The sequence below is a fragment of the Melanotaenia boesemani genome, chromosome 5 (assembly GCF_017639745.1).
Source record: "Melanotaenia boesemani isolate fMelBoe1 chromosome 5, fMelBoe1.pri, whole genome shotgun sequence".
NCBI lineage: Eukaryota > Metazoa > Chordata > Actinopteri > Atheriniformes > Melanotaeniidae > Melanotaenia > Melanotaenia boesemani.
This window is the reverse complement of record NC_055686.1, coordinates 13,981,395-14,008,318: the sequence shown is the minus strand read 5'-3', so window position 1 is coordinate 14,008,318 and position 26,924 is coordinate 13,981,395. Positions and strand designations below refer to the sequence as shown.

The following is a 26,924-nucleotide window of genomic DNA, read 5'->3' as shown; positions in this document are numbered from 1 at the left end:
TTGGTTTTCATACAGGGTCCCAAATGTTGTGAATTACTTCAAATTTTAATTGAGATTTTAATAATTTCTTGAGAGAAAAAAAAAATCCAATAGCTTCTAAATCAAGTGACCCAATTACTTCAAACCAACACTGAATTAAAGCAGATGACCATCCAAACAAGAAACAACTATATCTGACTTTCTTAAAGCTGAGTCACAGTCAAGTGATTAACCACTTTGTGGAATTGAAAAATAGGCAGTATGCTTTAATACTCAAACATAAACAAACTGTTCAGAATGAGTTGAACTATCACCCTGGAAATCAGGAACACGAAGCAAGGCTGGATCTCAACAACGCAAGAGCAGTTGACCATCTGGCAGAGAAGCAAAGACTTGAGAGGGTTTAAGTAGAGCAGAGCACAGGTGAGACAAGGGAGAAATCAGGAACTGCAGGTGGAGCCAATGAGCCTAATCAATGAACTGGAAGCCCAGCAGAGCAGCCACCATGACAATTTATGCTTTTGCTGCCATGTTGAAAGTGTTCATGTTTGTTAAATATGTTCTTACACTCCTTAATATCTCAATTAGTATTTCCATAGGAATGTTGCAGGGGCACAGAGCAGTATGTGTGTGTATGGGAGACAGAGGATATGTGGTAGGGGGCCTGTGCCCCAGTAGAGCTTTATGCCTAGCAACGCCCCTGCCCCTCACCCTCCCTTGCTGAGGTCTGCTGACCAGTTAGTTATTGTTGTCCCAAGAGGGGACAGAGCTTTTTCTGTTGTAGCCCTCAAATTCTGGAACAGCCACCCCATTAATATTAAGATATCACAGGCTGTGAACAAAATCTCATTTAAAGACTTATTCTTAATCTCTTGCTTTTAAACCAGACTAAACTTTGGCAATTTTTGCTGATTATTTGTTTCATGCTTGTGTTGTTATAGTCTTTTATATATATATATATATAAATTTATATATATATATATATATATATATATATATATATATATATATATATATATATATATATATATATATATATATATATATATTCAGTTTTATTATTTAGACCCCCAAAATTTGTATGTCTAATTTTAGATTTTTTAAAAATGTGCTCTTAAATAAAGACATTACACAAATGCCTCTAGAACCTTACTCAAATTATTTTGACATGACAAAATAAGGCCAATAATGTTTCTGTTGGAACTTCAGATGACATTTGCTTTGACCAGTTGCAATGAGATTCAAAAATCTAAATTATTGTTTTCCACTGAATACTCTTTAGACATCTGACAAGGCAGAAATACATGGCATTGAAGCCAGAATTTCTTTGTTTGCCTACCAGGATTATCCTAATTAGGTGAACAAGAAGATCTAAGTTGGCAGAACTCTTGTCAGAACTTGTAAATCTTAAGTCAACAACAGTAGGCAAAAGTTGAGAAAGCTCTTGCATCATGTTGCCTTGATATTTTACGGTTTCTCAACTTTTTCTTTTTTACAGTGTACATCTTTGCCTCCTTGAGGAAGGAAATTATTTGAAATGTTGCCATTTATTCTAAGCTTCACTGCAATAGAGTGTAAAGCAGATATAAAAAGTTATTCCCAATGTTAATTTTCTAGGTACATAAATATACATGATAAATTAATTTTTTCTACATTTGTTTGATTTTGTTTGTTTTGTTTTTCAGTATACCCAGACCTAGAGTTGCTAGATTAGAAGATATTCAGCATTAACAGTTATGTGATTGCTTATTATATATGATTTATAATAATTTTCCTTTATTGAGGATTTTATTTAAGTGGTAAAAAGTCAAACAAAATTGTTATAAGAAACTAAGAAAACTTTGATTATGTTACATTGAATAAATGCAAATAAATCATAAAGCTTACTGGTTTAATGAGCTTAAAAATGTCAAGCTGAGATTTTTTCAGTTGTGGAAAGTATTTATCAAAACGGCCCAATGTGACAAATATATCACTACACAGATCTTTGACAATGAGCAGTGGTAGTCAATAAAACATTTATGAAATGTGATCTATGTGGTATGTTTGGTCCATTTTATATTCCATATAATTTTCCTCCAAGTAAAAGTGGGTCTGGCTTCTTGTGGGTTAAGCCAGCGTAGAGCTCCACAGCCACATCTGATGGAGTCAGAGCCACAACATGTTTCCCTGATGAAAACAAATACAATAAATAATCTATTCAAAAATTAGAATAGGATGTGTCGTCTAAACAAACAGAATATGACACAAAATTAGGATTCTCTACTACAATAAATATCAATGGCCAAATGAATTAGTTTTAACAATATTCCAGTATTAAAAGTCCAGTGTACAGTATACCATCTTCATTTCATTTGTCAGCAAAATTCTTTAAATAAGGACAGCAAACATACATAAGCCTTTCTGTCAATGGTAAGTTAATGGTTATTTCTGTGAAAGGATTTTTTTTAATCTTTAATCCACTATGTTCATTTCCAAAGTCTGTATATGTCAAAGCTTTTATAAAATTCTATGTTAGTAAATTAGGCTTGACTTTGTACATTTCTGTGTTTAATTTAATCTGTAGTCTATTGGAAAAGTCACATAGATCATACACTTTTTAAGTATATGCAAATGGGTAGTTAAGTTTTGTTTTCCAGTACTGTTACTGGTAAATGAAACTGAAAGTGTCTGCACCCATCAGGATAAAAGGAGAGGCTGAAATATTGCAGTGTCATTTGCAAGGAAGTGTTGGACTGTGTACTCAGACTCAGCTACTACTTGAGACAACATATTCTACACAGTTAAAATTAATCTTGGAGGACAAAAACGAGATGTGGATTTTATGAAAGGTAAGTCTTGATTTCTTTATGTGTGTATAACTTGTATATTTTGGCCTTTGTTTCTATCAGGCTGGCCTCCATACAATACAACACATCTGTATTGTGGCAATATTATCATGTAGGTTTACTTTTTCTTTTTTTTTTTTTTTGTTACCTTTGCTCAGATGGCGTTTGGCAGAGTGTGAAAGAATGACTGAGAGTGCATCCACAGCAATGGATATCATGGAGGCAGATGAGGTTAGAAAAGTATTTTATTTTACCTTTATTTTACCAGGTCAAATGACTTATGTCATAAAAAGGTGTGTGAAAACAACACAATATGACACTACTACCGCTCAAAAGTTTGGGGTCACTTAGAAATGTTGTGATTTTTAAATAAAAATCAGCATTTTCTTCAATTAATATGACATGAAATTAACCAGAAATACAATCTAGACATTGTTACTGTTTTTGCTGGAAACAGGTGTTTTTTTTTATTGGGATATCTACATAGGTGTCCCATGTAAGTCCCATTTTCAGCAACCGTCACTCCTGTGTTCCAATGGCATATTCTGTTAGCTAATCCAAGTTTATCATGTTAAAAGGCTAATTGATCATTTGAAAAGCCTTGTGCGATCATGTTAGCACAGCTGAAAACTGTTGTACTGATTAAAGAGGCAAAAAAAAAAAAAAATTGGTCATCCTTTGGCTAGTTCAGTATCTGGAGCTTCAGCATTTGTGTTCAATTATAGTCTCAAAATGGCCAGAAGAAAAGAACTTTCTACTGAAACTCGTCAGTCTATTCTTGTTCTGAGAAATGAAGGCTATTCCATGAGAGAAATAGCCAAGAAACTCAAGCTTTCATACAATGGTGTGTACTACTCCCTTCGAAGAACAGCACAAACTGGTTCTAACCACAATAGGAGGAGAAGTGGGAGGCCCCGGTGCACAACTGAGCAAGAGTACAAGTACATCAGAGTCTCTAGTTTGAGAAACAAACGCCTCACAGGTCCTCGAATGGCTGCTTCATTAAATGGTACCCGCAAAACACCTGTCCAGGATGCTGGCCTTCTAGGCAGAGTAGCAAGGAAAAAGCCATATCTGAGACTAGCCAACAAAAGGAACAGATTAAGATGGGCAAAGGAACACAAACACTGGACAGAGGAAGACTGGAAAAAGGTCTTATGGACAGATGAATCTAAGTTTGAGGTGATTGGATCACAAAGAAGAACATTTGTGAGACGCATGTTACAACCAGCCTTCCGGTTATAACAAAACAACGCCGAACAACCAAGAAAACCAATTATAATTATTTATTAAACCAAAACTTAAGACAAAATAATATAATCATGAAGTGTGATTGTCTGCAATATCAGTAATGTCAGGGCGTGCTTGGTTGTGTGTACAAATATAATGCATGCAGTGTTGTATGATGTAGAACTAAACCAAACGCGAGGTGCAACGGCGCAGGTCCGGCCTGGGAGCGGAGCAAAAGAAAGAAGAGACCCAAAGCCGGCCGTAGGCGGGTCTTTTATATGCGTGGTGCGTCAGGCCCTTGACGCACGCCCAGGTGCACTCCATCTCCACCTGCACACACACATGATTAACAAAACAGGCCACCAAACAGAAGGGGCCGTAACACCCCCCCCCCATAAAAAACGGGGATTTCCCCCCAGAAAACACCAAACCAAAAAAAAAAAAAAAAAACAATAACAAACACCAACCAATCATCAGATGGACATAGTCACCCAAGGTTAAACCCCCGGAACGTCGTACCCGTCCTCAACCACTCCCAACAACACCGGCACCTTGAGGAGAAAGGCAAGAAACAGGACAAACGAAATCCCACCCACGAACCACAGACTAATCAACAGGTGCCCGCGACAACGCATCGGCCATCACATTGTCACATCCCTTGATGTGTCTAATATCAAGGTCGTACGCCTGTAAAAACAATGCCCACCTGATCAGTCTTTGATTCGGGCACCTCAGAGAGCGCAGAAAGGTTAAAGGGTTGTGGTCAGTATACACCACCAAAGGCGTAGAACCCCCCACATACACCTCAAAATGTTGCAACGCCCAGATTAAAGCCAAGGCCTCCTTTTCGATGACAGAGTAATTCCCCTGATATTGATTAAATTTCCTAGAAAAGAAGCAAACAGGCTTGGCCACACCCTGGTCATCCTCCTGAAGCAGGACCGCCCCGGCCCCGACCTGGCTGGCATCCACCTGGAGCATGAACGGCCTATCAAAACAAGGAGCCGACAGCACAGGATTAGAGCAGAGCAGAAACTTAACATTGTCAAAGGCCTGCTGACATTCCAAGGACCAAACGAAGTCAGCTCTGGCCTTCAGAAGTTCTGTTAAAGGGAACACCACAGTAGAAAAGTTCCTACAAAAACTTCTGTAGTACCCCACCAGACCCAAAAAACGCTGTAGCTCTTTTTTCGTGGCGGGCCGCGGAAACTCAGCAACAGCCACCACCTTTGCATGCCCAGGGGCCACCACCCCCTGCCCCACTACACGACCCAGATACGTCACGGTCGCTTTGGCGAACTCGCATTTAGCCAAGTTAACAGTGAGACTTGCGTCCCTGAGCCGCTCAAACAGAGCTCTGATACGCTGCAGGTGGGAATGCCAAGTGTCACTGTAGATCACCAGATCATCCAAATAAACAGAGCAACCCTCCAATCCAGCAACCACCATGTTCATAAGGCGCTGGAAAGTGGCGGGTGCGTTCTTCAGACCAAACGGCATAACGGTGTAAGAGTACAGGCCCGAAGGAGTGACAAACGCAGCAATTTCCTGTGCACGCTTAGACAAGGGCACCTGCCAATAGCCCTTTAACAAGTCCAGTTTGGACACAAATTTAGCCGACCCCACCCGGTCAATACAATCGTCCATGCGAGGCAACGGGAAGGAGTCCGCCTTGGTCACCGAATTAACCTTACGCATGTCCGTGCAAAACCGCGCCGTTTTGTCGGGCTTCGGCACCAAAATACAAGGTGAAGCCCAACTGGAGGAAGAAGGCACTGCGATATTATTTTCGAGCATGTAGTCAACCTCATTGTCCAAACATTTTAACTTTTCGGGGCCCATGCGGTAGAACCGCTGCTTAATCGGTTGTGCGTCCCCGACGTCTATGTCATGCACTATCCAGGTGGTACGAGATGGAACGTCCCCAAACAAAACAGAAAAGCCGCTAATTAACCCAGACAAATCATCACGTTGCGACGCAGACAGATGGGACAACAAATGATCCAGATTACAAAGGGACTCAGAGTTCCTTAAACGGCCAAACAATAAGCTGTCGTCCGGCTCCGGAACACCGTCTCCCTGTACAGCAGCGGATGTAACAGCCAGAACGGGACGCACGGGCCCCAAAAACCCCCCACCACCAGCCAGAGCACGCTGATAGTAAGGTTTCAACAAATTCACATGGCAGAGTCGAACAGACTTCCTCCTGCCTGGAGTCGCGATCAAATAATTCAGGTCCGAAAGTCGTTCGGTCACGGTGTACGGACCAGAATATTTCGCCTGAAAAGGGGAGCCCACCACAGGTGTTAGAGCGAGCACCTGGTCGCCAGGACTAAATTCATGACGCTCAGCTCTACGGTCATAAACAGCTTTCATTTTTTCCTGAGATCGCTCCAGCTTTTCCTTGGCCATACAACCCGCCACGAAAAGACGATGGCGAAAACCATTTACAAAGTCAATCAAATTAATAGGCGGGTCCGTATCCACAAAATTAGCCTTCAACGCTGCTAAAGGACCCCGCACAGAGTGGCCAAACACAAGGTCATTAGGGCTAAAACCCGTGCTCTCTTGTACGGCCTCCCTAGCCGCCAACATAAGCCAGGGAAGACCCTCCTCCCAGTCCCTATCCAGCTCGGTACAGTACGCACGTAAAAGAGACTTCAAAGTCTGGTGAAACCGCTCGAGCCCCCCTTGGCTTTGAGCGTGATAAGCAGTGGACCGATTATGCTGTATGCCAAGGGCTTTAAGAACCTGAGCAAACATATGTGACGTAAAATTGGAACCGCGATCACTCTGTATCACTTTCGGAATCCCAAACACCGAAATAAACTGGGACAGTGCCTTAACCACAGCACGTGTTGTAATAGACCGCAATGGATACGCAGCTGGGTAACGAGTTCTTTGGCACATCACCGTTAGCAGATATTTACAGCCCGATTTGGAACTCTGCAGCGGACCCACACAGTCTATGAGCAGATATTCAAAGGGCTCGCTCACCGCTGGGATAGGATACAACGGGGCCGGTTTAAGTGTCTGATTGGGTTTACCAGTGAGCTGGCACACATGACATGTTTTAATAAACGCAGACACATCTTTTTTGACCCCCGGCCAAAAAAAGTATTTGAGAAGACTCAAATAGGTCTTACGCACACCAAAATGCCCCGTCTCATTATGGGCAACCCCAAGGACAGCAGGGCGAAATTTGTCTGGAACCACAAGCTGAAAAACAACATCACGCACGCATTTCCCCACGAACGACCACTTCCGAAACAATAACCCATCCTGTACAAAGTACCCGCTCGCCATGCTCGCAATTTCGGCCCCATGGACAGCAAGACCAAAAACAGTCGCCAAAGACGAATCAGCTCGCTGCTCGCGGACCAACTCCTCACGAGACACATTCAGGGGAAAATCCGCCACAGACAACATAACATCATCACTAACAGAGACCGCATCCAATTGAGTTTTACACATGGCCCGCGTAACCGCACAAGCTGGAAACACTTTCTCAGGCAGAGACAAATCACCCCCAGAAGCCACCGGAGACAGCATAACCACAGGAGAAGCCGCCACACAGACGTCCCCGTCACCAACAAGAGTACCAGCCGCACGCGGAAAGAGCGGAGCATCTGACCAGACACGGCCGCCGGCCAAGCCATTTCCCAGAATGAAGTGAACTCCATCTATTGGCAACGCTGGCCGCACGCCCACAGACACTTCACCCTGCACGAGTTCACAGTCCAAGATCATTTTATGCAACGGAATAGGCAACACAGTCATACCCATGCCTCGACTCAGAACATAATCACCTGTAGCCGTGCTAGAGGAAAACGGCAGAACCGAGCACACCACATAGGAATCATGCGCTCCCGTGTCCCTCAAAATTTTAACAGGGGTCTGCGGGCCCCCTACCAATGACAAAAACCCATCTCTAATAAAAGGAGCATAAGACGCCAACACGCTGGGCTCACACAAAGCAAAAGCAGCCGCTTGCCCAATACCAGTAACTGGAGCGGCCAACGCGGCCGGTTTAACATTCGACCTCAAAAATCGACCTTTAGAGTTCAACACCGGGCACTCCGATTTCCAATGGCCTTTTTCATGGCAATAATGACACCCATCACCCCAGTCAGGAGGCACATCACCCTGGCGCGCAGCGCGGCGCTCACCACGCCCACTCCCCGAAGAAGGCCCATCACTGTACAGAAACTGGGACTTATGAGTTAAAACATAGTCATCCGCCAGCGCCGCAGCCGCAGCCGCCGTCTCAGCCTTCTGTTCACAGATGTACGTGGCAACCGCACACGGTACCGAATCCTTCAGCTGTTCCAAAAGAATCAACTCACACAGCCGATCAAAATCAGCCACTTTCGCAGCTGAGCACCATCGCGTGAAATGCAGCTTCAAGTCCCGAGCAAACTCGAGATAAGTCTGCCCAGCGGCCTTTCTGCAAGACCGAAACCGTTGTCGGTATGCCTCAGGCACCAGCTCATACGCCTGCAAAACAGCTGCTTTCACCTTAACATAATCCTGGCTATCCGACACGGACAGCACAGAAAACGCCTCCTGAGCGCGGCCCACCAGAACGCACTGCAACAACAGAACGCGCGCCGAACTGTCCCACTTACGTGCGTCGGCCAACCGCTCGAAAATCAAGAAAAAAGAGTCCGGATCGGTCTCCTGAAACTGAGGCAAAAGGCGCAAGTTACCAAGAACATCAAAAGTGTCGGCAGCAGAGGAACCCGACAACGAGCGCACCGCAGCGTCACTGTGCCGGCTTGCCCTTATTGACTCCAGCTTCACGCGTTCAATCTCAAACTGCAAGGGGCCGTAACACGCAGAACAAATGAAAAGATGCTGGAGCAGTGCTTGACGCCATCTGTCAAGCATGGTGGAGGAAACGTGATGATCTGGGGATGCTTTGGTGCTGGTGAAGTGGGAGATTTGTACAGGGTAAAAGGGATACTGAATAAGGATGGCTATCACTCCATTTTGAAATGCCATGCCATGCCATACCCTGTGGACAGCGCTTGATTGGAGCCAATTTTGCCCTACAACAGAAAAATGACCCAAAGCATAGCTCTAGACTATGCAAGAACTATTTAGGGAAGAAGCAGTCAGCAGGTATTCCGTCTATAATGTTGCGGCCAGCACAGTCACCAGATCTCAACCCTATTGAGCTGCTGTGGGAACAGCTTCACTGCACGGTGCGGAAGAAATGTCCATCAAGCCAATCTGACTTGTGGGAGGTCCTTCAGGAAGCATGGGGTGAAATTTCCTCAGATTACCTCAATAAACTGACAGCTAGAATGCCAAAGGTCTGCAAGGCTGTAATTGCTGCAAATGGAGGATTCTCTGATAAAAGCAAAGTTTGAAGGACAAAATTATTATTTCAAGTACAGATCATAATTTCTAACCTTGTCAATGTTTTGACTATATTTTCTATTGATTTTGCATTTGTTTAATAAAATGTAAGTTTTCATGGAAAAAACATGACATTTTTGGGTGACCCCAAACTTTTGAGCTTTAGTGTATGTAGCATATTTTGTGAATTAAGAATCTCCTTGTGGTTTAACATTTTTATAATTTATCCAGGAGTTTTTTGATGCCTCGGATCACTTCCCCGAATTTTGCCGTGAAGAAGGAGACTCTCATGTCGCTGAAGACTGCAGCACGGTAGACGTTGAGGGACTGAAACCTGGGACTGAGTATCTTTTAAACATCACAAGGATCACAGAAAGTGGACATCAAAGTGAAGCTGCATCTGTATTTGTATTTACAGGTAATTTTGACATAAAAATCTAATACTTAGACTGATAGAGCTTCATTTATGAGCACAGCTGCATGAAGAATTTGTCAAAACAGATGTTGGTTTATTATTAACAAAGGGAAACACAAGTTTCTCTTTATGTTTTCTTTTAGATTTGATATTGACTGTAAAATACCTGTTTCATAAGTCTTTACTGACTGAACCCTTTTCTACTTTTGTCTAACAGAACCTCTTCCTCCAGTTGAAGTGACAGTCTCTAATATCAGCCGAGAATCTCTAGAGATTCTTCTTGTGTTTTCTTTTACACTTGATGTTTTACTGTAAAATACTTTTGCAGACTTTTATAATGTAAAAAACCTTTTCTGCGTTTGTCTAACAGAACCAGTTGATCCAGTTGAAGTGACAGTCTCTAATATCAGCACAGAGTCTCTGTCTCTGCAGTGGGACTCTCCTGCTGCTGAAGTGGAAACTTTCATTGTAACATGTTGCACCGAGGGAGAAACTGTGGAGGAGTTGACGACAGACGCAAACTGTGTGACGTTTAGTAACTTGAGACCAGGGGTGTGTTACTCCCTCAATGTTTCCGTACAGCTGAAAAATGGAGCAAGAAGCACACCAGCTGGAATATCTGCCAAGACAAGTAAGTAAAAAAGCAAATAAATAAATAAAATAATAAAAATATAGAAAATATAAAGTAACTAAGATAATGACCAAGTTTGTATAGTTTTTCATGAGTGTTAACTTGAATCTCTAGAATATGACAAAGGAACACTGTGGTAAAGATAAAAGAAAAAGATGTTTTAATTTGGCTCCTTTTATTTCTTGTTGCTCTTTTCCACTGCTGAAACTGCGCCTTCTGCTGTTCAACATAGATAACAACAGGACCACTGCAGCAGCAGAGACAGGGGTCACTGTTTGCGTTGTGTTACTAATGATAGGAGTGCCACATTAAATTTGGTAAAGAGTAAGACATTAAATCAACAAATATATTTATATAAAAAAAATATGAAACCATATATAAATAATTTAACATTTGTAAAAATGACAATTTACAGCACAATAAGTTTAAATAGCCTCCATTAATAATATAATTGTATGCATGCATTACTTGTTTTAAAACCTAATGTAAAGAAAAAAAAGAGAAAGTAGCTGGTGAGAGAGCCATCTAATAAACTGCCTGATATTTAAAAATTAAAGGAATGAAGGAAAATGGTACAGATTGTTCAGATGCATTTGTAAGGAGCAACGGACAGATGTCAAGTTATTGTATACAGGCACTGTCTTCTCAACCCGACTTTAATTTTCAGCCTTGTGACAGCCACTAAACAAGAGGACAGACTGAGCTGTTCTGAGCTAAATTAGCTTCAGTTTTATCTGAACAACTTACCATTGCCTTGGTGTCTTCTTTCCCTTTTTTTTCTTCTATCTTTGCTTCGTCAGTACCACATGGATAACCTCTCTACATTTTGATAAACCCACTCTCTCCTCTTTGTAAGATGCACCACTGCAGCAAGCCGAGAGGTGTACCCTTATGAGAGAGTTCTGATTCAGTCGATCACTCTCACTTTAATCTCTTCACATAGTCAATGCTCTGTAGAGAGTTGGTAGGCCCTCGGAAAACCCTTTCTGGCTAGGGGACCCAAGCATTACACTGAGCTTGTTCAACTTTGGCTATATGCTATACAACCCATCTGGAAGCGAGGGATTGTAGTCCTGGAGTATGGCATGCCAGTTAGAGATTCTGTCCGCCTTCAGACTGCGCCTGGGCTGCACCGGAAAATGTGACCATACAACATGACCATAAACATTGCGGGAGCCACCCGTGAAGCTACTGCAGCTTGTAAACCTGCCTCCAGTCTTAAAGGAATGGGACAGGTCTCACATGCAATGCTCCCAGTATAAGTCCTTCGTTATTAACACAAAATTATTTCAAACAGCCGTGCTATTTCATATTGCAATTAGGCTAATCTTTACAAAACCTGGACAGGCTAATGTTTGGCTGCTTCATCAAAGCAACACAAAATGTATTGCAGCCTACAAGTTATTACACATTAGATAAATATGAAGCACAATTTGGATTTGTTTCATTCAAAGACACAGTACAAGTACTTATTGGAAGGTGTCCTACCTTTCCTCATGTCACCTGTGCGTACCCCCTTATGTTATCCAAGGCCACCCAAACCCTTACAATTATTATTATTATTATTATTATTATTATTAATAATAATAATAATAATAATAAAATTATACATTGCATTTAAAGATGCCTTTTAGAGCAACAACACATATAATTAAAACAATAAGAAGGAATAGAACAGAAACAAATTAAGTGAGAACCCACTGCGCAGAACTGAATTCATCAATTCCTGTCCTGTGTAAGTATTTTGAAGGGGTATGTTGTAGCCTATATTTATTTATACCCCATCCAAATAGATGTTTCCATATCTTTTATTTGTTTTGAATTCCTATACCCTGCTTGTTATTGTCAGCTTATCGGCAGGCAGCTAACAAGGCAAAACATTAAAGTTTTATATATTTGAGGTTGAACATTTACCAGATTTCTGACCTTTATGTTGCACTTCAGGTAAATAACATTCTGTCTGGCAAGACACTTCTAATGGTTCAGTACAAGTTCATGTAATTTGCACCAACAACAATGCTGTCTCAACACTCTGAACAGTCAATTATTAGACAAATCCCAGAGCAACAAGGGCAAAAAAAAAAATTCCTTGTTACAGTAGGCACTTGATCAGATCTGCGTAATGTTCAATAACCTTTAGGCCATTTTTCCAGACAGAACTGTTTTAGTTTGGTCATATTCTCTGGATGTGTTTAGTGTGTGACTTTTTTCAGGTCACAGCATCTCTATTGGGTTAGGGTATGGGCACTGACCTGCCCACTTCAAAACACAGATTTAGACTATAGTCTATCATTTGTCGTTAGTAACTACAAAGGCTAGGCTACTTAAACACACAGTTAAGTAGTGACATTAAACCATTATTAAAGGATTTATAAATTTGGTGCACTGTTACATCCCTAAATCAGGTCTAGGGGAAGAAGGGAGTAACACAACTCCAGTAGTGTCAGAGACAGCCAAGGCCAACACACACACACACACACACACAAAAAAAAAAACCCTCTACCTGAAAATGAAAAGAACAACTTGCCTCCCTTCAAAAAACAAAATAATACAAGCCTACTTCTTACCTACCCTGACTCAACATAAACAGGAGAAAAAGAACCCACAAGGCAAACAAAATGGCAACTCTCCCCTACATGCCAATCTGGAAAACTAAAGATAAATCCTACCACCAGGCAATTAAACCTGAAACAGAAACCTTAAAACCTGAAACCTTAAACAGACACAAAGTACAAATGGCAAGTGGCTGAAAGGCCCAGACGTGCAGCTCCTCAGTCCTTTTATAGACCACCCCAGGCATGGATTGGCTGGAGGCAGCCATCACCTAGTGGGAGGAGGAGTACCTAGAGAAGAACGACTCCCAAGAAGACCAGAAGATTTGTCAAGTGGTGGTCCGAAGATTTGGATCAGGCAGCTCTGCTGATGCAGACTCTCCCGCGGCTCGGCTGGGGGTGTCAGTGAAGATAAAAAGTCCAGCTTTGGATGATAATTATATGCATGGTATCCAGATAAAATCCATATGTGTGTATATATATATATATATATATATTTTTTTTTTTTTTTTTTTTTAGTTAAGATTGCCTGAAAAGCAGGGGTTGCTTATCAGTTGAAGAAACTTTAATGGCTTCAAAAGACAACGTCCTCATGATGAGTTACATCTGGGATCCATAAGACATTTTTAGCTGGTTATAAGTCAGATTTGAGTTGCAGAAGATTAAAGTTTAGGAATTTCCCAGATCTTTGATATAATTTAAACAAAGTACTCCCCCCATCACAGGTTGGAGAGCTGACCTTCTTGAGCTGTGGAGCTGAAAACCAAGTCATAAATCTGAATCCTGGACTTTTACCAGTCAGATCCTCCCTTTGGGGGTGAGAGGGACTGTTTGTCTGTAAGGAGGAAAATCCTCGAAGTGTTTTATTCAGTCAGGATTACACAAAAGTTCCAATCTTTATTTTGAAGATGCTGGAATCCACTTTCAGTTTTTTAAAATATTTAATTAATTTATTTATTTCATTTTAACAAACCTGCAAAACAAATTGACCAACCTCAGAGGAAACCAAAAGCTATTAACTATTAGTATAAAAACAGAATCACATCAAAGATGAAATGTCAACAAAACACTCTTTCAATACTTCATTTAACCTTCAATGATTTATTGCTTCAAATGGATAAATGTTGGTCAGTTGCCAAGCTTTTCTGTCCAAGTAAACATACTATGCAATCTCTGATGTGTCTTCTCACATGTGTATGCACAATAAATGAGTTATGTTCACTTAAACTTACAACAAAAATAAGAAAAACAAAAATATTATTTTTATGTGTTCGAATAACTATGCATTAATATATAAAAGCAGGTATAAAGATGTTTGTGGATAAAACTGCACAAACCTTGAGCAGACTGGATTCAGGGGAGGTGTGTCATCCGAGCCTCCAGTTCATAGAGGCAGTGGCAGCTGAAAACGCTTGGGGCCTTGAAGGGCCTGTGTCAATTCAACTCAGGTCCCCTCTACTCCAGCTCTTGATCTAAATAAAATAAAAAACAAACAAAAATTCAGTATGTTACAAACTAACTTAAACCTTCATCAGTAATAGACAGTTTACCAAACAAATGTAACAACACAAAGATTACTGAAGGCCAAATGGAGGGAACAGCTTCCGCTCTCCCTTTTTGTTTTTACAATCAACCAACTCTAGGCTTCATTGGCCTAAAAAAAATAAGAAGGGAAAATTACAAAAGTATGATAAGGATGTATTTCCCTAGGTATATTATCATGAAAAGAAAGAAAGATCATTTATAACACAAATATAATTAGACCAAATTAACTAAATTGAGGTATCCCTCATTCAACGATCACACATTTTCCCTTCTTTTTTATTTATTTATTTTATATAAATAATCACTCCACCTCAATTTATTCCTTAAGAAAAGCAACAAATTTAGCAGTGGTTTAATAGTAGAACTATTTAAAGAATGATAAGATCTTAATACAATAGGTAATCAAAAATAACCTTCAAAGGCTTCAAATAATTATTAAACCAGAAATGAACTCTACTAAATCTTCACAATGATGACTTTCTAAACTTCTGGTCAAATATGCAGCTTCGAACATATTATAGTTAATGCATTATATAACAATAATCAGAATTAGATTAAATGAATAATACAAATGTAATCTGTTGATCACTTCTCATCTATTGAGATGTGAGCACATTATACTTATAAGCATAGAGATAGCTTCTGCCCCTTAGATCCACATTTTCTCCTGAAGATGCACGGCTCATGACTTCAGAACCATCAAAATTCAAAACCTGTCTCCCAGCTGCTGAAACCATCTTCAGTTCTGCTGTTTCCTTTTGTAGATTCCTTATAAACTGCATAGAAGGAATTCTATAGTGGTATGCTACGCTGGTGTCAGAGGGATTTACCCAACACGAAATATATATTTTAAAGGTGATATGAAAGGGTGCTATTTTTTATGATCTTGTCAGAAATCGATGTCTTGGAAATGGCCTTAACCTCATCAGAAATTGCTACCATATAATTCCATTAAATTGCTGATGTCTCAAACTTTAAGGAGATTGGAGTCAAATGTGCTCAAAATCGGATTCTGATCTTAATTGGATTCAAAACAATAGCCACGCTCTTTTCTGCGTAATATCCTGGTAAAGATGGGACCACATCCCCAAACAGCTCTCTCATAATGACATTCTAAAACCAAGAAAATGAAAAAAACAAACAAATTAACTTTTTCTCTGCTCCTAAGACAGAGAGAGAGAGGAGAGGGGCACTAAGGGAAGCACCTTTCCTCAATCACAAGAAGAGGCCAGAGGTCAACCATCAATAGCTTTTTGCCCTGTCAAGCCTACATCTGTGTAAACAAACCCAAAGCCAGGCAGACTTTTAGAACAACCAGTCACAGCTGAACTTGTAAATGTGAAAACCCCCTCATAAAAATAACAGCCACCTCTTAAAGACAAGTAAAGTGATCTATAATGAGTTAAAAAGCAAAAACTAGAATCTTGCCACATATAATCTCCTACATCATTGATCAACAATCTAAATCCTTATATAAAATTAATACATTATCATATCAATAAGCCATAGAATATTACTAGCAATGACTAAAAGAAAACACCTACAATGAATAATGGAGAGTAAAATTGGGTCTAAGCAACCATGGAAAGCAGAGAATCAGCTTCATCTCATCAAATTCCCCCAACAGAGCGCTCTTGTAAGATAACTTGCTGGATGCTCCCTTCGACAATCCAATAGGCAAGGCACGGCAAATTTATTTGTATAGCACGTTTCATGTACAAGACAATTCAAAGTGATTTACATAAAACATTTCAGCAGGGTGCAGAAAGCAATACAAGTGCATTAATAATAATAATAATAATAATAATAATAAAAAAGATTAAAAAGGCATCAACACATAATCACAATAAAATAATAAATTACATTACAATGATTAAAAGCAAGATAAGTTAAAAAGTTTCCATGCAGATTTCATGCATAGGCGCATGAGAAAAGAAATGTTTTTAACCTGAATTTAAAAATGTCTACATTTGGTGATAATATAAGAATACCTTCTCTTCAGATTTTACCTACTAAAAATGAATCATGCAACATTCCTTTCATGCAGCCAAACCAGATATACGGACACAGACAAATTCTGTCCCTATTGTTTATATATCAGCACAGATGAGGTGAGTGATATGTGCATGTTTTGTGACCAGATGAAATAAAGTTCCTTCCCTGTCCGTCATTCAAATCAAAGACAGACTTACTCTTGTGATGTCAAAGAGACAACCTCATTAAAACCTGCAGTGGTTCATATCAAATAATAAAGGAGTTTCCTTTGAAGTCCAAAATAAATGTCCAAAAAGGGAAAGCCCAAAAAATAATATTAACTACTAATTTTAGCCACTGCAGGGCACCTATACATAGAAAAAGTCCTTCTGAGGAATTACTTATTACTTTAGTTGCCAAATCACTAGTCTTTTCTGCAAGATCACAGAAAGCTTATTATTACAATTAAAATTTAGAAGAAGTTTCTCAGAAAAGGCTCATTTTTTACGAAGGTTTATTGAATTTAACTTTGTTACTTACCAAAACAACCCTTCAACAAAGACAAATTATGGAAAGAAGACACACAAACATTTAAATCTTTATTCTGCTCAGATTCACACACAAACAGACATTTAACACCCAGCACATTCATGCACACACCACGGCCCCCAGGACACACACAGCTGTTTTCACACCCACACAAGCAGAGACACAGGTCTCAGCTGGCAATTTAACTGCAGTCACTAATTCGCTCTCTTTTTTCTGCCGCTTAACTATTTCCCTTTTGCCTCTTATTTAACACAAAAACATCTATTTCTCATAAATCCTACCTTTTTGTCTATGAAATTTTTTTACCACAGGCCTGGATTCCACTGTTACTTTTAAATTTACAACACTAATTCCGCTTTTATTGGAGGTGAACTGATACACAGGACAACTTATTTACTTTTATGTCTTACAATTCAAAGAACACCGAGCCCCCATTCCAAACTCACATAATTTCTCATAAATGCCCATATACCACTTCTACACTCTCAAACCATTCACTTCACTATTTCTGAGGCTTAAACGTATCTTCTTCTTCTTGCTACAAATTCAGGCCTTTCACTCCTCTATATGAAATTTCAACACAAACAGTTCTTATCTGCTTCTCAATTATTACTTATTTATAGCCCCCCTTTTCTCCACCTCGCCAGTGATGCGGAAAGAAAACAAAGTAATGATGATTTAGCAGAGAACCCTGAGCCTTTCAAACAAAGACATTCCTTAAGTCCTAACTTGGCCAATCCTGTAGAAACACACATGTTTACATATGACATCTGTGCTGAGTCCAGTTTCAAGGCCCCCAAAAGCCTTATATGGTAAAACCTATGTGTGCCTTTTAAAATACCTGTACTTGGATACCTCATTTATCAGAATATCATGCAAATATCTGCTCTGTTGTACTGCTGAGGCCCAATCTTCTATCTTTTTTACATCCGTTAATGTAATAAGACAGACAGAACAAAGAAATAGGTACTGTAATAGGTATCGGAAAAAAAAAAAAAAAAAATCAGATTATAACTTAAATATTCACTAATTATGTACACTTGGAAACACGTTTCTGTTTAATCCAATGGGAACCTGTGCCCATACTTTTGACTGCTAGTGTACCGTGATGAAACGAGTAAATAAAGTTAGCTAATTCCTGTTAAAGAACATGTTTTACACAGGTTTTTCCACTTGTGGCAGCTAATCCTGTAAAATTTCACTGAATTTGTCAGGCTTTAGAGAAACGTTATTCTAATATACAGTAATACAGTTTTGTGTCACAGCTTTGGAAGGGCAAGGATTTTTATGAAAATAATTTTTATTTCCACAGAGACAGACCTGGAGATTTTGCTGGAGGATCTGGGGTTGGACCGGTGCTATAGAGAGAAGTGGTCGCTCAGCAAGATACTTGAGATTGAAGAGAAGACCATCAGTGATGAAGATGTAAAGTGTAAATCAGACATTCCCTGGTATTTTCTAAAGAAACTGATGATGGTTAATGTGACAGCTAGGAATGCAAAATATACATTAGTGTGTGACTCAAACTGTGATGATGCATCAGAGAGTAAAAAGTTAGATCTTAAAAATCTGGTCAGGGGTCCAACTTCAGATCATATTTCCAACCCTCTTGACATAATCACTGCTCTCTTTCTGTGTTCTGATGGTTTTGTACAACAAGAAATGGCACTAAAAATGTCAATGTGTCAGTTCTCTGTACCTCTGTTGCTTCCCAACTGTGACACAACACAGTGTACACTCATGCTGTGGGCCATGAGAGACATTGTGAAAAAGTACAGACCTCAACATCTTTTAGAATCCAAAGGCTTCATTGAAGAAAGAATTGTTCATTCTCAACTTCCAATGATCTCTTTTGTGAGACTGGGTGAATGCTCCTTGTCCAAGTCAGAGATCCTCAACAAGCTTCTGAGCAGTTCTCAGCAGTACCATGACACCTTTGTTCATCACAACATGGAGTGTGGAGACAATCCAAGAAAAATATCCAATGGACTGACTGAAATTACCTGGTACCTTCCTTGTGGAAACCAGAACATGGACATTTTTGTTGAGCCAGTTGCTATAGCTAACCTTCATGGTGACATTGCTTCATTTGAAACACAATTCTCCTTTCTATGTCAGACTTCTGCAGCAGTGTTTGTGTTCTTTGATGATTTGAACTCTGGATGCAAACTACTGACCCACCAAATCTACAAAGCACAGATCTTTTTGGTTGGCAACCATCAGAGCAAGAACTTCAGTTTAGAAGATTTGGAGAGAATAGCAACTGAATTGTGCTTGACAAACAAAAACATTATTTTGAAGACAAAGACCATGAATGATGCCGACTTTGTCAAATGTTTGAGAAAATCAGTCAGTGATGCAGCTGAAAATCCACAAATGAAGATGTCAGTAGAGCAGATGGCTGATGTGGCTCATGAACTGGGAATATTGGTGGATGAAGATTCTCCAGAGTGTCAGGCTGGAAAGCAAAAAGCAGATGCCATCACTGAAGACATTCAAGACATCCTTAAATACAAAGAAGATCAGCTTCCCTTGCAAGGAGAAATATGGAAGGAACTGACGTTCTTGGAGAAGGAAGAATTTCGACTTAGAAAGATTGGGTCTGAAAACATAGAGCAGTACAAGAGTGATCTTCAGGTGCAGAAAGAAGAACTGAGGAAGAAGCAGAACTCTTATGACATGTCAGCAGCTATGACTTGCTTCATTGATGCCATATCCAGCTCAAGAACAGAGAGGTGTTATTTCCTGAAATGGATGCGAATGAACCTCGATAACTTGTCTTGTAGAAAACTGTCTGGACTCAGGGAGCTGTACAAAGAGAAGAGTAAAGGTTCTGAGAACACAGATGAGATCAAGAATATAGACAGACAACTTTCCAACAGCTCACTGGGAACTGAACACTTCTTCCGTGAAATGGGTCAGATCTACGAAGCTTCAGTTTCCCTTCCAGAAACAGACTTATCACGTAAACAGTTGCAGCATCTGCCCAAACTCTGTGCACAGCTGTTACTTGATGGATTTCCTCTTGAGCTTGTAGATGGAGATGCTTCCAACATACCTCTCAGATGGGTGAGTGATGTTCTCTCTCAGCTCAATGACTTGGTGTCTCCAAAGAACAAGATCAAGGTTGTCACAGTGCTTGGAGTTCAGAGCACAGGAAAGTCCACTCTCCTTAACACCATGTTTGGAGTTCAGTTTGCAGTCAGCAGTGGTCGATGCACTCGAGGTGCCTTCATGCTGCTCATCAAAGTCAATGAAGACGTCAAAAAAGATCTCAACTGTGACTTCATGGTGATCATCGACACTGAGGGCTTAAAGTCACCAGAGCTGGCACAGCTGGACAACAGCCATGAACATGACAATGAGCTTGCTACACTTGTCGTGGGGCTGAGTGATATCACCATTATCAATATTGCAATGGAGAATTCAACAGAAATGAAGGACATCCTGCAGATAGTGGTGCATGCTTTCCTCAGGATGAAGGAGGTGGGAAAAAAGCCCAAATGTCAGTTTGTTCACCAGAACGTTTCTGATGTTTCAGCCCATGAGAAGAACCTGAGAGACAGGAAACTGCTCTTGCAACAGTTGAATGAGATGACCCAGGCAGCAGCTAAAATGGAAAAGAAAGAGGAGAACAAGAGCTTCACTGATGTGATGGAGTACAATCCAAACACTGGGAACTGCTACGTTCCTGGACTCTGGAATGGAAACCCACCAATGGCACCAGTCAACGCAGGATACAGTGAGGCTGTTTATGAGCTCAAGAAAAACATCCTCCATCTACTGGGAGAGAGTGAAGCATCTGCTAATAAGATCTTGGAGTTTAGAGAGTGGATGACCAGTCTGTGGAATGCAGTAAAACATGAAAACTTCATCTTCAGCTTCAGAAACAGCCTCGTAGCTGATGCATACATGAGACTCTGCACAGAGTTCAACAAATGGGAGTGGGAGTTCAAGAAAGAAACATACACCTGGGTTACCAAAGCAGAGACGAGAATCTCTAATTTTGGTACAGTTGCTGCAAAATCTGCAACATCTGACATGACACAACTCCTCACTCAGCTGAAAAGTGAAGCTGTATCAGTGCTGTCTAAATGGGAGACCAAGCTCCAGGACAATCTGAAGGAATACTTCAAGCAAACAGAGGGTCATGTTTATCTGGTTGAAAGATACAGAGAGGATTTTACCAACAGTGCAAAGAGCCTTCGACGAGAATTAGAAAACTCTGTAATTAACCAGCTCACAGCAGCAGCTGATATCAGACGGGGAATGAAAGAACTGGATGAAATCAAGAAGAATCACACAACAGTAATACAGAAAGCAGTGTGTGAGTCAATTAATAAATGTCGAAAGAAAAAAGTTGAGATGACAGAAATAGAGCTGGACAAAGAATTTGATGAGATGTGGAATGAAACACTGAAGAAACTGTCTTTTTTTGAACAAAAGCCTAAAGATGTCTTCGACAGTGTCTCTCACTGTCTGATAGCTAATCTTTCAACAAAAGGGAGCCATGCATGTAAACTATTGCATGAAAAAAAGATCAAAGATTGTGGGTTGGAACCTTACAAATGCAAAGCTGATGGAACCTGGAAAAAAGTTAAAAATGTATTAACCACATTGACCTTTAAAGATTTTGTGAAGATGAGACAACAAGAAGCTGACAGCATCATAGATTCCTGCACTCAGTTTGTAACTGAAAAACTGGAAAGAAAATGTGATTATCATGACACTTACATTCAGGAGATCCTTCACATCATTGATGAAAGTCTGAAAAAACGCACAGATATGAACATAGATACGGAGTTTGAGGTTTCTCTAAAACAGCACATCTGTGGATTTGCAGCCAGACGCTTTCAGGAAATGCATTTAGAGTTTCTACGTGTCAACGATCCTCATAGATGTCTGGATGAAAACAAAGAAAAGTTCCGAGATGATTTCCAAGATGTGTTCCATAAACGAGACCAGTGTCAGAAGAAGGCTGCAGAATTCACAGAACAATGTCTGAAGCCTGCTGTTGAGGACTTTGTCAACCGTTCCCTTGGTCCTGATATCGTTGATGAAATGCTGACGAAGGAGCAGTTCAGCACACGAATGTCCTTCCAGTATTCACTTTTACTGGATCTGCTATCAGATGATAAGTTTGATGGTCTCTGCAGATATTGTTTTTCTTATGAGAGTTATGTAAAAGAAAAAATTCTTCAACAAGTGAAAAAACATTTCTCAAACAGCTCTGCAACGTTTAAGTTTGAGGACAGACGTCTGCAGTCAATGATCAACAGCATAAATGACGCCATCAAACACACCAAAACAAAGAAGTGTGGTGACTTGAAGACATTTGTTGAAGAAATGTGCAAAGAACTTGGTGATAAACTGGTCATTTCCCAGGATGCTCTTGGAGCTTTCATGATCCTGAACAATGCGGACCAGGATCAGTTTGCTCATTGGCTCACAGTGTCTGTGGAGGACATGGCAGAAACTCTCAGGAAGAAGTTTAAAAATACAACCTTTGAAACAAAACTCAAACGTCTCCATGTGAATCCTCAGAATGAGCTTTTCAACAGAGTGGTTGGTTGTGGCAAACAGTGTCCATTCTGCAAAGTTCCCTGTGATGCAGGAGGAGGAGCCCACACTTCACATTTTGCTTCACTACATCGACCAGAGGGTCTGGGTGAATACAGGTTTACAACAACTGGAAAACTTGTCACTGACATTTGCACATCCTCTGTGCTCAGTGACAACAGATTTAGCTGCAGTGCCACAAAAGGTAAATATCATCCTTACAAGAATTACAAAGAAATTTTTCCAGACTGGAACATTCCTCCAGATTCCAGCCTTGAAGCATCAGACTACTGGAAATATGTGATGGCAAAATACAACAAAGATTTTGCCAAAGCATATGGTGCAGAACCTGCTGACATTCCTGATTGTTGGAGAAAGATCACAAAAGAACAGGCAAAACAAAGTCTTAAAGAGTCTTTCACGATTAAATGAGACTATTATTCCTCCTAAACGACTTCTAGTCTCTAGAGGAAAACATAGTGGATCCACACAGAAGGCTCTTATGTATGGTTGTATGAACACAATTAGCCAAAAGTTTAAACACACTCCCATTATATTTAATGGAAAAGTGAGTCAAAATGATTAAATGATTAACTGATTCTTGATTCAGAATTGAAATGATTTTCTGTCATTGACATTTGATGACTATTTGTCATTTCATTTCATTTTGTTAAAAGATTAATGTTTTGGTGTAGAGTTTACGCAAAAGAAAGTTTTTATTTTCATCAATATACAAATATAAAGATTTTTTTTTTTGTACCTGTCTTGATATAAAATGTACTCATTGATAAATATTGGCATATTTGAAGGATGGAATTCTTAGTTTACTTTTTAAATGTGCCACAGAAAACCCAGAGAAATTCACTATTAGTGCTCATCTTAACCTGTGTTTGCATTTGTCTTTATAAGTAGGAAAAAAATGCCACTCTGTTTAATCGACATAAAATTGTTGTTGACATAAAATAAAATCTGCTATTAAGAAAAGCTTTTATTGACTGTTTCATTGAACATATATATATATATATATATATATATATATATATATATATACATATATAAAATATAAATGTGACTAAATGTGAGATGGGACACACTCCTAGAGACAAAGTTAAAGAAAATGACATCCGAATGAAACTGAAACGTCTTAATTTGAAGCCCCAGAATGAGCTTTTGGCCAAACTGATTGGTGACAAATAGTCTCCTTTCTGCAAAGCTCCTTGTGAAGCAGGAGAAAAAGCCCACACTGAACACTTTGCTTCACTGCATCAACCAACAGGTCAGGGTAGATACACATCCTTTTTCTCCTGTGAACTTGTAACTAAGATAATGCTATCCTTTTGTGATAACAAACAGGATTTTTTGTTGTCATTACACCTACCATAGACCACACCTGTACAAGCACTACAAAAAAGTATTCACAGACTGGAAAATTGCCTCAGATGTGAGTCTTGAGGCATCCGACTTCTGGAAATATGTAATGGCAAAGTACAACCATGACTTTAGAAAAGAATACAGTGCAAAGTCTGCCAAGATCCCAAAAAGCTGGAACTATATCATACAAAAACAGACAGAAGCAAGCCTTTAAGAGTCATTTAACATTAAGTGAAATGTTTTACACTAGAAGAGGTGGACACCCTCCGTGTTTTATTAATTTCTATCCCTTAGTTATCTCAGCCTGACTTTACTTATACTCTCTGATATGAAGAGAAAATTGCAGATGGCTGGAAATAAGACAATATAGTTAAAGATGTTTCCATTACACAATTACATTTTGTCTTTTTTCTTCTTTTTTTTTCTTTTTTAATGAGTGCCTTAAAGACAAGATTTTATTTGATTTACTTACCAGTTTATCTATTTTTTTTTTTTTTTTTAATGAATCAACAATGCCATTAAATTGAGTTAAACGGTTTGATGTTATGACTAAAGTCCCAGGCTCAAATTAAAGCGGTGATGATATTTTATTTTTTGAAATATTGTAGAATGAAGAAATTGATGAAAATTACATTTTAATTAAAATTAATAAAAAATATTTTCTGTTAAAAATATGTTTTTGTTGTTTCTATTGCTGCTACATACATTTTTACTATGCTAAAATAATAACTTTCTGAAACTTATCAGAAAAGTCTTAAATCATTTTAATCTTGTATCCTGTAATCTTGTTCTAAATGTTTTACTCTCTGTGTCTGATTCCATAAAAACAAATGATTCCTTTACATTATTGAAATAATAAAAATGACCAGTTATTGTATGGTAAATCTGGTAGTATCGACATAATGCTACATTATATACTCCTGTTAAGCAAGTGAATAAAGAGATAAATCTGCAGTCTGGTTATGAATGTCTTTAATGTTTCCCAGATCAGAATCACAGCATACAGTGTATAATAACTTCTAAAGTAACAGAAATATCATCACCTCATTTATTTATAGGATTTTTACTTTACTTTTTAATAATCAGAAATTTTTTAATCCCATTATTTAACAGTTTTCTTTATCTGAAGTCTTGGGTTTCTGAATTCAACATAGAATCTAAAAATAAGACAACAGGTGCAGATTTACAGTTGAGACCAAGCTGAAGGTTTAGGTGGTTGATTGGGTCCATGTCATTGTGTGTGTTTGCCATTGTGGAGTGTTAACGATGTGCTTTCAGAGACACCAGCACTGATAAATGGTCTCTAAAGTCAGAGACCTCATATCATAGTTTGGCTGAATAGAGAGGATGAGTGTGTTGAAATATTCAAACTTTAATCTGGTTTCTTGCTAAGATTTGTTCAAATACATCCAGACTAATGCACTTGAATACTTTACAGTAGGCTACTGAACTGGGCCGTCCCAATTAAACCATTTCCTGCTACATCACACCACTGCAAGAAACACAACCTCCATGACAGTTCAGCACAGTGAGGAATCAGAAAGTTTGACCATCTCTGTGATCTCATTACTGTATGAGGAAATGAGGCATCTTATGGTAACAGAGCCCTCACGTCTGCCCCACATGTCATCTTGTGGCTACATGTAAATGCTGCTACTTGTTAAGTGAACTAACATTTGTTTGGCTGCACTTGTGTTTGATATCTCAGTTCAGGGTTAGACTCTAGACGAGCAATCACTGAAATGCAAAGCTGGTTTTTATGAGCACACTAAGCTACTGAGACTAAATTTACACTCATCACGCAGCACAAATTCATTAGAAGTAAACGTGGATCACAAAGCATTTTTTATGAAGCTTGCAAAAAGTTGCAAAAAGGGAAAATAATGCAAAATAGTTTGATTTGCAGAGTAATGAACTCACAGAGTTAAACAATATTAAAATCAACAGAGTTAAACAATATTAAAAAAAATCAAAATGTAATAATATTTAGAAGCTAGCAATGCTAACTGTAGTATCTTAGCCCCTCTGATTTAAGGGGCTTCAGTGAAGTTCTGCTACAGTGATTTTCCTGATCAGGTGTCTTGATGCTACAGGATGCCCACGTAACCATGGGCAACATAAAAATACTTTGAAAGCTAAAATAAAACAAAATGAAAAAACATCTTTTTCTAATGATGGAAACTCTTAAGATGTCAAGATTGATTCATTTTAACTTCAATCAAGAGGCCATTTCTTTGCAAACTGCACCTGTTGTCCTTTGTTGTCACAAAATATAGTTTCATTCATTCACTCAAAAAAAACAAACAAAAAAACAAAAACAAACTTAATATTTACAAATATTTTGTCTGTTTCTTACATTTGAAAATATACAGTTTTGATCTTCATCCAACATATACTCTGAAATAAAGATATAAACTTATAGATATAATATATATATAATAAAACATATGAACTTAGACTTTAATAATAATTAATAATGTAATTTTCCATTACATGATTCAATACAAGTTCATGTAATTAACATTAACAACAATGCTGTAATACTCTGAACAGTCAATTGTTACATCCACCCCAGAGCAACAAGGGCAAGGAAAAACTGTGCAACGTTCAACAACCTTTAGGCCATTCTTCCGAACAGAACTGTTTTAGCTTGGTCTTAGTCTCTGGATGTGTTTAGTGTATGACTTTTTTCAGGTCATAGCATTTCTATTTGGTTAGGGTGTGGGCACTGACATGCACAAGTTAAAAAGGAGATTTAGACTAGTCTATCATTTGTCCACATTGGTCAGTTTAGTGGATTTGGCCTCGGCAAATAAAGACTGGAACTTTTGTTTAATCTCCTGAACAAATTAAACAAATGATGGATCTTTTTCTTTATAGCACCAGGAGAAATCCTTCCCAAAGTTGGGGAGTCTGACTGTTAAAAC

The 26,924-nt window shown here is 39.1% G+C and overlaps 1 protein-coding gene across 1 annotated transcript; it reads left to right on the top strand.

The window, feature by feature from the left end:
* The first annotated feature begins 2,686 nt into the window (after positions 1-2,686).
* LOC121639465 (interferon-induced very large GTPase 1-like) lies at positions 2,687-24,951 on the top strand. The gene is made up of 5 exons (XM_041984702.1): positions 2,687-2,810; positions 2,966-3,038; positions 9,633-9,819; positions 10,187-10,447; positions 18,380-24,951. The coding sequence occupies exons 2-5, from the start codon at positions 2,991-2,993 to the stop codon at positions 23,056-23,058; spliced, it is 5,175 nt and encodes a 1,724-aa protein (XP_041840636.1). The 5' UTR covers positions 2,687-2,810; positions 2,966-2,990; the 3' UTR covers positions 23,059-24,951.
* Positions 24,952-26,924: the final 1,973 nt, after the last annotated feature.

Bases quoted from the DNA above. Each gene is read 5' to 3' on its own strand.
- LOC121639465 (XM_041984702.1), top strand. From the start codon at position 2,991: ATGACTGAGAGTGCATCCACAGCAATGGATATCATGGAGGCAGATGAG. The intron at 3,039-9,632 runs GTTAGAAAAGTA...TAATTTATCCAG, and splicing joins ATATCATGGAGGCAGATGAG to GAGTTTTTTGATGCCTCGGA. The intron at 9,820-10,186 runs GTAATTTTGACA...TTTGTCTAACAG, and splicing joins ATCTGTATTTGTATTTACAG to AACCAGTTGATCCAGTTGAA.